This window comes from Rhagoletis zephyria, unplaced genomic scaffold (assembly GCF_001687245.7).
Source record: "Rhagoletis zephyria isolate East Lansing unplaced genomic scaffold, Rhagoletis_zephyria_1.1 Rzeph_scaffold_00360, whole genome shotgun sequence".
Taxonomy (NCBI): domain Eukaryota; kingdom Metazoa; phylum Arthropoda; class Insecta; order Diptera; family Tephritidae; genus Rhagoletis; species Rhagoletis zephyria.
Genome location: NW_016157444.1, coordinates 165,817 through 180,384, shown reverse-complemented (window position 1 = coordinate 180,384; position 14,568 = coordinate 165,817). Strand labels below are relative to the sequence as shown.

Below are 14,568 nucleotides of genomic sequence, written 5' to 3'. Positions count from 1 at the left end.
TTTTTCGAAAAACGTGTTTTTGGTACATTTCGGAGCTATTCGTCAATATCTCATGAAAAAATTATTCAATCAACATAAGCGACCTACAGTCCTCTTACAAAAATATATTACTTTGCCGATTTTGATGAAAATGATTAGTGTTACAAGCGACCAAAATCGAAAAAATTTAAATTTCAATCATTTTATTTTTACAGTAAATGAAAATCTGATGAGAAATGTAGATGTTACGGAACACAATCTGCACAAATTATATACTTTTGCAAAGGGCCCATCAATACCTTTCGAGCTGTAGGTCGTTTCATGTGATATTGACGATTAACTGAAAAAAGTACTAAAAATACGTTTTTCGAACAAATCTCGAGAACACTTCTTTGAAACCATGGGTATTATTTTCGTGTTCAACGACCCAAAGTTTGCCTAAAAAATTTGCTTTACAGAGGTTCATATTTCGTGTAAGGTAATATGTAATATGCCTTATTATAATTTTGTAAATATTCATTACAAAAAGAGTAATACCAATGAAGCAAATGTGATTTATGTTTAAAGTTTAAAATTACATTAATAATTAAGAAATATACACTCCTCGTTATTTGAAAGCGCACTCTTTTAATACTTACTAGTTACAGTTTTCCTTTTGTTTGTTTAATATTCATTAATTTTTTATAAAAAATATAACATATTCTACGTCTAAATCCGATTTTAATAATTTTTGAAAATTAAAAAAAAATCAACATAGGGGCGGCAATTTTTTTTTGTTGACGGTGCTGCACATTTTCTTCCATGTAAAAATTTTGTCAAGCATACTTTGTATGGAAGAAAATCAAAAAAGGGTGAGCTATTCAAATGACGAGGAATGTATATATGTATGTAATATATTTTTGTTATTTTTATACTACGCAATTATATGTAGGTACATTTTTTTAATAATTGTCCTGCATTTTCAAAATATATTTGTGGTCACCGTAATTATAGGTGTTTAATTAAAAAATAATAATAATAATGAAAACAAGTGAATTTTGTATATAATTTTTAAGAGGGGAAAAATTAATTATGTTATAACTTTTGAAGCCCACGATATTCTGATTTGAAATTTAATGGACATTTAGCACTTATGCGTACACTTCATAATATGTAGTAGGTAAGAAGTGTGTATTAAAAAATAATGAAATGGCAAGTAACTCAAAGCCTGTAACTCCAAATTTCACAATTTTCAAAATTTTCGGTTTATCGCGTATAGTTTTTGAAGCATTTAATTTTAAGAACCATTTTAAGTATGTATTGTATTCTACAAACAATTAAGAATAATTTGATACCTTAGCAAGAGGTTTGCTTTCAGAATAAACCACCTTTTAAAGATAAAATATTCTGCGATCTTGAGCGTAATTTTTATTCCGAAAATATCTTAATTGAAGGCACATTTGGAAAATACGTCGAAACGATCTAAATATTTTTATAACTACTAGTCCTTATAGCCTTGCATATACTAGTCCTTATAGCGTTGCATAAAAAATTTTTCTCTAGAAGTGTGTAGAAACCCCGATTTAGTACTTTTAATTGTAGTCAGAATGTTTCGAGCGTGGTATAAAATCAACTTTTTTTTCCGACAAAGGTTCTGATAGTTGCACGTACTTAATTGGAGCCTTCTAAATTCAATGGCGTCCCCAGTTTTGCCCGATTGTCTCCACTTTTGGAGATAGCGGTACTTGAAACTTTGTTTAATGTTGAACTATTTTATAAAAAAACTCCCTGTTTTGAAGATATTTTACTAAAATTTTTCACACGCTGGTATTTAAATATATCCTTCACTATCTTATAAAATCATTGAAATCGGTTCACACTAAAATCTAGCTTCCATATAACCGATTGTCCACAGACGTTGTTTTGCGTTATAACTCCTCCAATTGAACAGGTAAAAATTTAGTATAGGTTCACTTTAACATATAGCACGTATACAATTTATTATTTAGATATGAAGTTATAGCGCAAAAACACATACCTGAGTAATCAGTCGTATTAGAGCTAAACGTTTAAGTGTACCCATTTCGATAATTTTTAGGAATAATTAAGGTAATATTAAAAAACCGTTATGTGCAAAATTTAAGTAAAATAACTTCAAAACTGAGCGAGTTATTTATAAAATAGTTAAAATTTAATAAAATTTTCAAATACCCTTATCTCGAAAAAAGGAGCCAATCTGGCAAAACGGGGGATGCCATTGAATTTAAAAGGTCCCAATGTAGTGAGTTCAACTTTCAAAAGCTTTGCTCAAAATTTACAACTTGAACAACGTAATTTGAACCCAGCTAGCTTATTCTTTTGTTTTCTATTTGATGTTTATTCCTCGTCCAACTTTTGAAGCACTTGATGAAAATGAATTACACTTATATTAATCGATTTATTAAGAGAGTACGAATAAAATGATATATAAACATAGGTGTGCTCACAAATTTAAAAATTAATTTTTTTTTTGGAGTGTACCTATTTTTTAGATTTGCCCATATAACTACAAAAGTGACAGCCGTTTTCGTTGTTCTGCGAGATGAGCAAAATATGGGTAAGTGTAGAGCCAGTGCAGGTAAACGTAATACTTTCTTTGATAATTGATAATAGTTGCAAATTTTTAACGCAGGTATCGATAATGTGCAGGTATGTTGAATGCATCTATCGGAGCAATTTCCTTATCAATGTTACAAATAATGCCGCTGAGGCTCTGGCTTATTTTGCTTTTGACAGTTTTACTGGTTTTATCCAGAAAAGTTGAGGAACGTAACTAATATTTTAGCCCTTTGATTTTTTTCAAGCAGCTAAGTTATACATATTTTAATCATACAATTTTGAAATTAGAGCACCCGGCACTGGTATCCGATAGATATCCGGAATCCGGCTTATCCGGCCGTTTTTCTGTTATCCGACTATCCGACCGTATACTGGCTAATACTGGCTAACATCCGGTCGGATTTACGGATTTTCATAGATTATACAAGACTCAATTTAAAAGTCTAGTTCAGATTTTTTTTGTAATCAAATTTAAAAGTATCTAATTAGTCATTAGAGCTAAAAGTGTATACATAAATTTTTCATTATGAAAAGAAGCATTTCCGCATTATCGCGCAACAACCTATTTTTTTCAACATAAATACTACCCGATGCAGTAAGCACTCTTTTTGCCAGTGTAAACAAATTTGAAATTCTTTGCGACTATGCTTCCACCAAATTAAAAAATTTCCTTGTCTGGGTATCAGTGTTGCCAGAACTTTTTGGACGAACCGGCTAAATTGGCAAATAAAACCGGCTAAAAACGGCTAAAATGTTTCAACTAAATTTCACATGTTCTATTTAAATAAATCACGAGTAAAAAGACTATTTCTTGGAGAGAAGTTACAAATTCGAGCCGGAAAAAATTTTGCCAGCAAGAATTTGCAATTAAGAAAAACATATGATTGTGGCACATGGTTGGATTTTTTGTTGACGATAATTTGAATAAACAAGTTCGTGAAATTTAAAAATTTACAAACTGGAGCGATTTTAAAATGAAAAATGTAAGTTAATACTTGTTTACTTAATTAATTTAGGTAATTCCAATGATTTGAAAGGTACTCGGCAAAAAAAACTGTATTCTTAATCGGAATGCAATCTCAACCAGAGTCGATATGCGTAAACCCGACAAAGAAATTGAATCGTATGTTGAAGAAAGTCGGACTGACAAGATATATACACGTGATCCTGTTTTTTGCCCCTCTGAAAGAATTTTAAAAATTCTATACAAATTTCTTTTGTTTGAAATGCAACCGTGGACACTAGCTGGCAGAAAAACTTGCAAATTTGCGTTCGTACAGAAAATTGCAAGTTTCTCTACATGAGAGAGAATTTGGGAGCATTTTTTCTTACTATCTGACACTTTGAGTGATAATTCCCGCTGGATTTTCGACGAACAAACCTATTGTCTTCCCTACAAGGCCTTTTCAGACTGACCGATTCTCAATACACTCAAATAGAAACCAATACACATAAAAAACGCTGTAAAAATTTCCCTTCAATTTTAAGGCAGTAAAACAACGACCTTAAGTTAACATCAATCGAGGCCATATGTTGACAAGGGATGCAAAATCACAGTTACACAAAAGAACTGGTCAGATTTTTTAGAAATCCCTTCAATTCTGATGTAAAATATGGTGCCAAAAGACTTCAGATCTCCCATTTGGATGACCTGTCATATGACCGGCAGATGTCTCGTAGAATTCCCAGAGAGTTTTGCTGTACATAAAAATTTTTGCTCTTTTATTTTCATTTTGACTCACTTCAGTGTTGGTTCCTTTAATTCAAGTTGGCATTCGGTTTTTGGAATTTAAATAAATTCTCAGCAAAAAAGTTTGTTTAAAAAAATACATATGTGTACATAGTGCTTGAAAATATCAATTTTTCCCTTACCTTAAACCTTTGGGAGTGGGCAAAAATGATGTTTTGTAATTTAGGCAGAATTGAATATGCGCTATCTGGGAAGACAATATCTACATGTAATATTTATTCTGTTTGTTGGCATTATATCCAAACACAAACGCATCTTAAGTGTCTTAACAGTGAAACAATTTCTTATTTTCTAAGTTTGCGAATAAAACTTCACACTTAAAATTAAGACATTTATAACAAACATTTTATAAAGAAAATCCCTTCTTCGTTTAAAATAAAAATAAGCGAAATCGGGCCAATTTCATACAACCCTGCCTGACATGAAAATTTTCTCCACCATAAGGCTATTAGCCATTTCTAACAGCTTTTGGGTCACTTAGTCAAAAATGGAAACATATATACATATTTGAAATTTAGGAAAACAAGGCAAATAGCAAAATCTGCTAAAAACGGCTAATTTTTTCTGCAAAACGGCTAACAAATCGGCTGCTGGCTAAATCGAAATTTCTCCGGCTGTTTGCTATCGCAACCGGCTAAATCTAGCCGGAAAACGACTAAAATGGCAACACTGCTAGCAGCCGATCAGTTTGCGTTTGCAGTTCAAGCAGTAAGCATCACATGCGCAAGCTGTTTTGTTGAGTACACACAACATACATGATACAAAATTATTGCGCTTGTATAGGGAGCTCTGCTCACGTTGTGCACCACTGGTCTAAATGAAGGAAGGCACGATCATGCGATCTTACATCCACCTAGAAATCAGTTCATAAATATTACCACGAATAGTAATGGCGAATTAACAAGGAATGATCACCGTAGGTATATCAATTGCTTCATTTGAAAGATATTCAAGAGATTACACGACTCATTTAGCCAATGTACCGGTAAATTTTTCATCCCGTGGGACAGCGAGGATTCTTGGCCCTCCTATAACAGAAAATGCACTACTTCTGTGCTCTTGAGTTTCCTTATAAGAACTTTTATTGGCATACGCATCGCACCAATGTTGTAGTTGCAAGATCATAGAAAAAGATTAAGCATGGTTAGCAGAGATCTCACAGGTGGAAAAAAGACCATCGCACATGACACCGAAAGGGATCGGTATTCCATATGGTATCACAGCGTTACTATTATGTTCGATGAAGATACTGCGCCTTAGTGGTTTTAACTTAAACCAAAAATTTTGGCTTTACAGACTATATTTGCCTTTAAACGCTGTTTTGCAACGCAAGAGTTCTTATAAGGCGCCGCGAAGTAAGCGGGCATTGCTAGTCCCTGATAAAAATGTAGTTGCTGGTTAGTTTCGTTATGCTGAGGGAAAAGAAACTGCTAGAAGCAGATGAACTTTTGCGGTTCAGCGAAGAATATTGCGAGAGGCAACCAAGAAATAGTACAGTTAAGTGACCTACTGTTTCATTGAATAATAGGCCTGTTTTTCACGTATACGTACATACATATGGGCATTTCCCAAAAAAGGTAAACCGAAAATGCAATTAAATGAATTCAAACGGCTTTATAACTTTAAATTTCGTATTCAGATGACGAAAAAAGGTTTTGAAAACGCGAAACGGCAGGGAGAAAAAAATTAAATAAACATTTTAATTTAGTATGTGTTACTAGCAAAAATATTGCATGGGGGAAAAATCTGTCACGTCCGATATGTCACGTCCGTTACCAGAGTTTAATTCAAAATTAAATCAACAACGAATTGCTTCTGATTAAAAATGAATTGGTTGTAACTGTTCATAATTTGACTTTATTTAAAGAATGTTTAATAAAGGAAAACCTTACAGGATTCGCTGAGTTTTGCTTATTTTTACATGTACTCTGAAATCACTTCTGTTTTTGTCGCGTCCGTTATGCCCTCTTTTTCAGTGTTCCAAGTGCACCTTATTTGTTTGCCAACCAAAGGACGGTATAAAAGCTACACAACGCAAATTTTTTTTTACAAGTGACTTCAGTTTTCGTATGATTTATTTAATTCTAAATTCGTACGAATGTCGCGTGCGTAACCCAGGATATGCCGATATATAGGTACATACCCGTATCTACGCTTAAAATTTTAATGAAGCTGTAAGCGACAAACTTTATGTTCGCTTATAAATAGTTGTCGATAAAATCAAAACTATTTGTTTTTAAATGGAAATTGCCGATGCTCGTTTCTTTTGCAGCTTAAGCGTAGATGTACTACATATGTAGGTGAAAAACAAACCGGCCAATATTATCAAAATAAATCTACAGACAAGGTAAAGATGTACACAAAAGCCATTATAAAATTCTATTAAAAAAAATGAGAAATTAAAGAAAAATCAACTGCTCAAAAACATCGAAATAAGAAATGCGACTAAACTACAAATTATAGACAAGTACTTTTTCAACCAACTGCAACTACAATACGTTTACGCTAAAAACGTAAGATACTACGTGTTTTCAAACACTTTAAAACTTACCCGATGACTTCGAGAGGCTTTTGGGTCCAAATATGTGCGCAGTTTGTTTAAATAATGAGCGGGTGGATCCTTTGCTTGTACCATTTCCTGCAAAATAAAATTGAAATTTTAAATTATTGGGAATCATACAGTGTTCCCTTTATTTAAAATTTAATTTGTTGTTAAGTCAAAATAAATTTTTCTCACGCTCACCTACGAACAAAATGATGGTGAAATAACACAAACGGCAAAAACGNTAAATCAACGAATTCTTTAAAATTTCTTTACAATGCAGAATACTCTGAAAAAATGGTTTGCAGGGTTTGTTTATTCCAAAAATACAATTAAACCAAGGCACACTGAACAGGTAGTACCAGTATAGCAGCTGATTTAATTTGTTTCTAATTATTTGTTCTCGAAAATGTCAAATATTTTTGGTTTCTTCTCACAAAAATTATAAATTGTTAATATCTATTTGCATGTAAAACCTTTTTCCATACAAAACCAGCGATTGAATAGCAGCTTTTGGAACGCTCGCCAAACTCAGCAGCACAACCGCTGATTACTGGGCCTGGCACAGGATGGATCAATGCTTCGAGAAACAAACCAATTTACTAAAAAAGAAAGTTGCAACAATTTTAATTTTTTCAATTTAAATTTTTTTCTTTTTACTTCCCTTTTATTAGCTCGGGATGTAACTATGTAATATTGATGCGCCTAAAAGATGCAGCGATTTCTATTCTCAAGTTACATACCTGATGACAGAAGGAATGGAAATTATAATAGCGAGGTTTTAGTTTTTTAAACTATAATTTTATTTGCATTTCACTTGGCACGCTTTGATGTAGAAGAAAAAAATCAGAACAGTTTTTAACACTTTCGATACCAGAGGCAACAACAAAATACAGGCAAATGTTGTTTTTGTTCAAATGCCCTAAACCTGCTTAATAGGCCTTGAATTAAACAAAAAATGTGATATAATTCATAACAAAAAATGTGATATAATTCATATGAAGAAAGTAATATTCACAAAATATTTTTACTTATAAAAGTCTAACAAAATATAGGGAAAGCATCGTCTTTAATAACTGCTCGTCATATTGGACATAGCGCTTTTGTATGAATTTTATCTGCATGCTTTTTAATATCCCTGCAGTGAAATCCCAAACTAGTCAGGAAAAATACTAGTTTACAACTAGAATTTCCTGACAGAAACCGAACTAGTTCGAAAATGACCAGGCTTGTACTAAGTACAAAACGATTTATTCATGCACTGTTTTATTTGACGTCGACAGTTTGATACAATAAAGTACACAAAATATTATAACTTTTATTTGGGTATATTGTAAACCATTAAATCGAGTACGTACTCAATTATACAAGACCTGTTAAATAATGATTAATATTCATAATGGTTATTAACTAAAGCATGTTTTTTTGATAACCGTTTAATGATTAAATTACGATAAATATAATTATTTGATTAATTTATATTATCAACAACAAGCCAAACTATAGACAAAAATTAAGAATATTTAATAACTGCTTCAATTATTTCTTTACTTACTGCTTCAATTATTTCTTTACTTACTCCAAATCTCAAATTTTAAACATTGGTTATTACTTTTATAAATTTTTAAAAATAAAATACTGAAATGTCCAAAGTTAATGCATTTAATTTTATTTTTATTTTAGTTCACTCAAAAATGAACTATAGTATTCATTTTATTTTTACCTAAAATGTTTTCTTTGGCATATTCAATATAATTAAAAAAAAAAATTGCATTTATTGTACCTGAAACATTTTACTTTTAATAACATTTAATGAAAAATTCATTTAAATTTATGTTCGAAAGTTTGGAGTATTTATGTAGGACTATTTATTGGCAAATCTACGGCTGTTAAATAAAAATGTGTAATATATTAAAGTGTACTCAATCAAAAGTTTTTATTGTATATTTATGAATTCATATTATTTATTTATTTATTTCTTGACTCCCAAAGTAGTGGTTTTGGTCCATAATTTGACTAGTATTTTTCTGTCTATTTTAAACTAGTATGAGACTGGTATTGGTATATTTCTGATAGAAATCTGACAATTGCCATCTCGTAGGACATCCCCATGTTAAAAATACCAGTTGATTGCATGGAAAAAAGATAGTTGGCTGACTAGTTGGGCATGCGGTTCATACTAGTTGTGAGGTAGTTTACAACTAGTTCATTTCACTACAGGGATGTTAAAAACATTGCTGGAAAACCTTAAAATGTTTGCATGGAACGATGTCGCAATAAACAGGTGAAGTAATAAAATGACTTTCTCGCTTTATTTTCTGACATTCGGCTGCCTTATAGTCACATTTTATTCAATGAATTTCAAAATACGTAAATATTTTAAGGAATTTTAAAAGAGCACTTAAAAGGGGAAAATAATAAGTAAAATTGTAAATGAGGCACGAAAAAATGAGGTACTTAGGCGGGCTGGGTAAATAAGCGGGGAGGTACTTAAGAGAGGGATTTTCTTCAGATTATATTAAAAAATTCACGGTGTCCAAAAATGTTGGTTACTTAAGCGGGTTAGGTACTTAAGCGGGGGGGAACTTAAGCGGGTTTCACTGTACCTACATTGGAAAATATTTATAAAGCCACTCATGCTTACCTTAGGAATTCGTTCAAATGCAATTCAGATTATATATCATATACATACCAGGGATTGGCATTGGTTGAACGTCAACTGTTTCATGCTCAATCAATACTGCTGCTTTGTATGACTGAGCAGCGGCGTTGGCTTAGTAGTATCGATACCTAAACGAAATTAGAGTATGACTGAACAACAGCGCATAGCGTGCTGTCTTGCAAATACAGCCACCACAAGTGAACGATACTTATAACTAGGANTTGCCATCTCGTAGGACATCCCCATGTTAAAAATACCAGTTGATTGCATGGAAAAAAGATAGTTGGCTGACTAGTTGGGCATGCGGTTCATACTAGTTGTGAGGTAGTTTACAACTAGTTCATTTCACTACAGGGATGTTAAAAACATTGCTGGAAAACCTTAAAATGTTTGCATGGAACGATGTCGCAATAAACAGGTGAAGTAATAAAATGACTTTCTCGCTTTATTTTCTGACATTCGGCTGCCTTATAGTCACATTTTATTCAATGAATTTCAAAATACGTAAATATTTTAAGGAATTTTAAAAGAGCACTTAAAAGGGGAAAATAATAAGTAAAATTGTAAATGAGGCACGAAAAAATGAGGTACTTAGGCGGGCTGGGTAAATAAGCGGGGAGGTACTTAAGAGAGGGATTTTCTTCAGATTATATTAAAAAATTCACGGTGTCCAAAAATGTTGGTTACTTAAGCGGGTTAGGTACTTAAGCGGGGGGGAACTTAAGCGGGTTTCACTGTACCTACATTGGAAAATATTTATAAAGCCACTCATGCTTACCTTAGGAATTCGTTCAAATGCAATTCAGATTATATATCATATACATACCAGGGATTGGCATTGGTTGAACGTCAACTGTTTCATGCTCAATCAATACTGCTGCTTTGTATGACTGAGCAGCGGCGTTGGCTTAGTAGTATCGATACCTAAACGAAATTAGAGTATGACTGAACACCAGCGCATAGCGTGCTGTCTTGCAAATACAGCCACCACAAGTGAACGATACTTATAACTAGGAATGGTGCGAATGTGGAATTTTAGACATCCGCGGATGCGAATGCGGATGCAGATGTTTAAAAGCTAACATCCGCGGATGCGGATGCGGATGCGGATGTCATGTATTTTTAAGAAATAATTTAGGTGGGAAAATTAGGTGATGTAGGTAAATAAAAAATGGAAAGGTTGATAATTTTTAATAATCTGCCTTATCCTGAGTTTTGCCCGAAAAAAATTCACCCGAAAATTTGTATTCCGCCCATAGTAAATAAGTACATGAAAATTAAAAGTGAAAAGTGCACCGGTTCGGGGGAAATTAAACTCATGATAAAACTGAATGTTTTTTTTAGTACTTGATTTAAAAATTGAAACATTGTACTTAATAAAAACTTTTTGAAGGGTCGTAAATCAAACCTGTGCCACTATATAACGACTCGCTTGAGGCGACAAACTTGAAAACCTTGAAACTTGGCAAAATTGTAAATTCTTTTCGATTGACACTGCACCAGTTGAGAGGACTTTCAGTTATATTTATTTATCTTTATTGCGGTGCAATAATTACTTTTTGAGAGTTTCATCGGGGCTGTAAATGTCGGATGTATCCTCCTGACTTTCATCTTCACAATCTAGCATCATGGCACAATCGTTGTTTAAACACCGTTCGAAGGAATTCTTCATTCTCATTCTTTTGGTTGTTTCGAAATTTGTCACGTCATCAGCGTTTTTCGATTTTAGTTTTTGTAACTCATTTTTAATGCTTTCTTCTGTGACTGGTTAGATATACGTCTGTGGGCTTGCACAATATTCCAGGGACCGAAAATAACACTTATTTTTTTCGAGTTAAATTTGGCCTAATATTTTTTATTCAGAAATAAACGTCCTATCCGGAAAATAAAGAAATCGCTTATCCAAATTAAACAAATTAGGTATCATATGAAAGAGGACTGAAATAGCTTTTAAACAGAGATAACGAATGAAGGTTACCACCTCTATTTATATTTTTTTATAACTTAATACCGAGAAATTCATTTAAACACATACCTGACCTAATGTTTGTTTTGTGGTAATTAATTAACATTTCTTATTTAAATATTTTTCAGTGTGTGGCTTTCCTCCTTTAGACATTTCAGTTTTAAAGCTATTTAAGTCCTCTTTCATTGAATATCAAACTTGTTTAATTTGGATATGCGGCTTGTTTATTATCCGGAAAGTACTTTTGTTTCGGAATAAAAAATATTTGGCCAAGTTTAACTCGTAAAAAATAACTGTAATTTTCGGTCCCTTCAATATTCGCATTCGCAAAAGACCCGCATTGATTTTTGCGAATGCAAAAGCGAATGCGAATGTTAAAATTAATGCGGAAGCTCCGCGGTTGCTTATAACAGCTCATACNGGTCGTAAATCAAACCTGTGCCACTATATAACGACTCGCTTGAGGCGACAAACTTGAAAACCTTGAAACTTGGCAAAATTGTAAATTCTTTTCGATTGACACTGCACCAGTGAGAGGACTTTCAGTTATATTTATTTATCTTTATTGCGGTGCAATAATTACTTTTTGAGAGTTTCATCGGGGCTGTAAATGTCGGATGTATCCTCCTGACTTTCATCTTCACAATCTAGCATCATGGCACAATCGTTGTTTAAACACCGTTCGAAGGAATTCTTCATTCTCATTCTTTTGGTTGTTTCGAAATTTGTCACGTCATCAGCGTTTTTCGATTTTAGTTTTTGTAACTCATTTTTAATGCTTTCTTCTGTGACTGGTTAGATATACGTCTGTGGGCTTGCACAATATTCCAGGGACCGAAAATAACACTTATTTTTTTCGAGTTAAATTTGGCCTAATATTTTTTATTCAGAAATAAACGTCCTATCCGGAAAATAAAGAAATCGCTTATCCAAATTAAACAAATTAGGTATCATATGAAAGAGGACTGAAATAGCTTTTAAACAGAGATAACGAATGAAGGTTACCACCTCTATTTATATTTTTTTATAACTTAATACCGAGAAATTCATTTAAACACATACCTGACCTAATGTTTGTTTTGTGGTAATTAATTAACATTTCTTATTTAAATATTTTTCAGTGTGTGGCTTTCCTCCTTTAGACATTTCAGTTTTAAAGCTATTTAAGTCCTCTTTCATTGAATATCAAACTTGTTTAATTTGGATATGCGGCTTGTTTATTATCCGGAAAGTACTTTTGTTTCGGAATAAAAAATATTTGGCCAAGTTTAACTCGTAAAAAATAACTGTAATTTTCGGTCCCTTCAATATTCGCATTCGCAAAAGACCCGCATTGATTTTTGCGAATGCAAAAGCGAATGCGAATGTTAAAATTAATGCGGAAGCTCCGCGGTTGCTTATAACAGCTCATACTGATATTGGGCGCGTTCATAAGACGTAGCTGTTTAGCTCATCTGCTACGAAACTGCTGGCAACTGTTGAATCCAAATGAACAGCTGATAAATGTAAACAAATGAAATTGCAACAAATAGATAGTTGCGCCGATAGTATTTAGAATTCAAAGCTGAGCTGCCGCCGTTATATTGATGTCGAGTTAGCTTTGCTTCTACCAAGACGGAAAGAGCTTCCTCCGCACTTAATTGCTGTGGTGGTACGTGTTTTAAACTTTGACGGTATNAAATTTGTCACGTCATCAGCGTTTTTCGATTTTAGTTTTTGTAACTCATTTTTAATGCTTTCTTCTGTGACTGGTTAGATATACGTCTGTGGGCTTGCACAATATTCCAGGGACCGAAAATAACACTTATTTTTTTNTGATTGTAGATTGACGTGCGCTGACGTTTCAGTAATTTTTATTTTGTCTCGATCTGGATAACTTTTGTTTTTAGCTTCTTGGACTGCTGTATACGATGGAAATTTATCTGGCGCGGCATTTCTAATTACGTTATATTGATGTCGAGTTAGCTTTGCTTCTACCAAGACGGAAAGAGCTTCCTCCGCACTTAATTGCTGTGGTGGTACGTGTTTTAAACTTTGACGGTATTTTTTCGCTCTTGTTGGAGATGATATTATTTCCTTAACTATTTTCGCCGCATCCATTTTTCCAACAGCTCTTAAGCTCATTTGTGTCGCGTGCGCCAAAATAGACAATGGTGTATTATCTCTTATATCTTTACATTTCTTTCCTTTAGTTTTTTCTGTACACTCATCAAATGGGAGATCATGCCGACCTCTTTTTTGTGTTGGTGCTGGTGGTGCATTAAAGGAAATTGAAGCATCAAGCCAATTCTTGTTATTTTTTAAAAAAGATTGATCTATTCTATGACATTTTTGCCACCGAATCTTATAGTCTGAGCAAAAACTATTAAATCTTTTGCTGAAATCTACCTTATCTGAAGGATCAACTCGTGTGATTAATTCCCACCTCAGAAGATTAAATCGATCTTGAAGTGATTTAGGTTCTAAATTCTTCATAAAGTTATGTAACTCATGGCGAGAAATAAAAATTGTTTTGGGACTTGTTCCTGAAATTAGTAAAATTTTTTACTTAAGTTAAGATGACAACAGTACTCGTATGTTCGCATGTATGTACATGACCAACATTTATCACGTAGGGTAGAGATGGAAGCGTGACTAAATTTATTTTTATAGTGACTAAGCTCTAAGTATTTATGCACTAAGCTTTAATAAAATAAATATTAACTATTTACGACATAATTTCTCGCTCGTGAGTGAAATTCAAACTTGTGATGTCAGAAAATATGTGAAAAATTTTATTCGTTGTGAATAAACCGGAATTAATTTTTTTTTCGTGAGTGCGCGTGGTTTAAAATTAGTCACGCACCCATCTCTAATAAACTGCACACTCTGTAGCTTCAATAACAACTACTAAACGGAATATAAAGACAAAAGACAATAAAAACAACGCGCTTTTTTGTTTGTTTTTTTTTTCACTTAGATTTTTTGCAACTGGAGTTCTTTTACAAAAATTTTAATAAGTCAAAAAATTGCAAACAACTGCAAAAAGATTTTTTGGGATTTATTAGCTGAAATATCATACTTCAAGAGCATATAAGCGGTTTTTCCCGATT

The 14,568-nt window shown here is 32.9% G+C and overlaps 1 protein-coding gene across 2 annotated transcripts in view; it reads right to left on the bottom strand.

Moving 5' to 3' along the window:
• Positions 1-14,568, bottom strand: part of Frl (formin-like protein) — a 199,196-nt gene that overhangs the window by 44,948 nt on the left and 139,680 nt on the right. For both annotated transcript variants that reach the window (XM_017610977.1, XM_017610978.1), the window contains exon 3: positions 6,858-6,944. In XM_017610977.1, the coding sequence (XP_017466466.1) occupies positions 6,858-6,944 (87 nt within the window). The remainder of the gene's footprint in view (positions 1-6,857; positions 6,945-14,568) is intronic.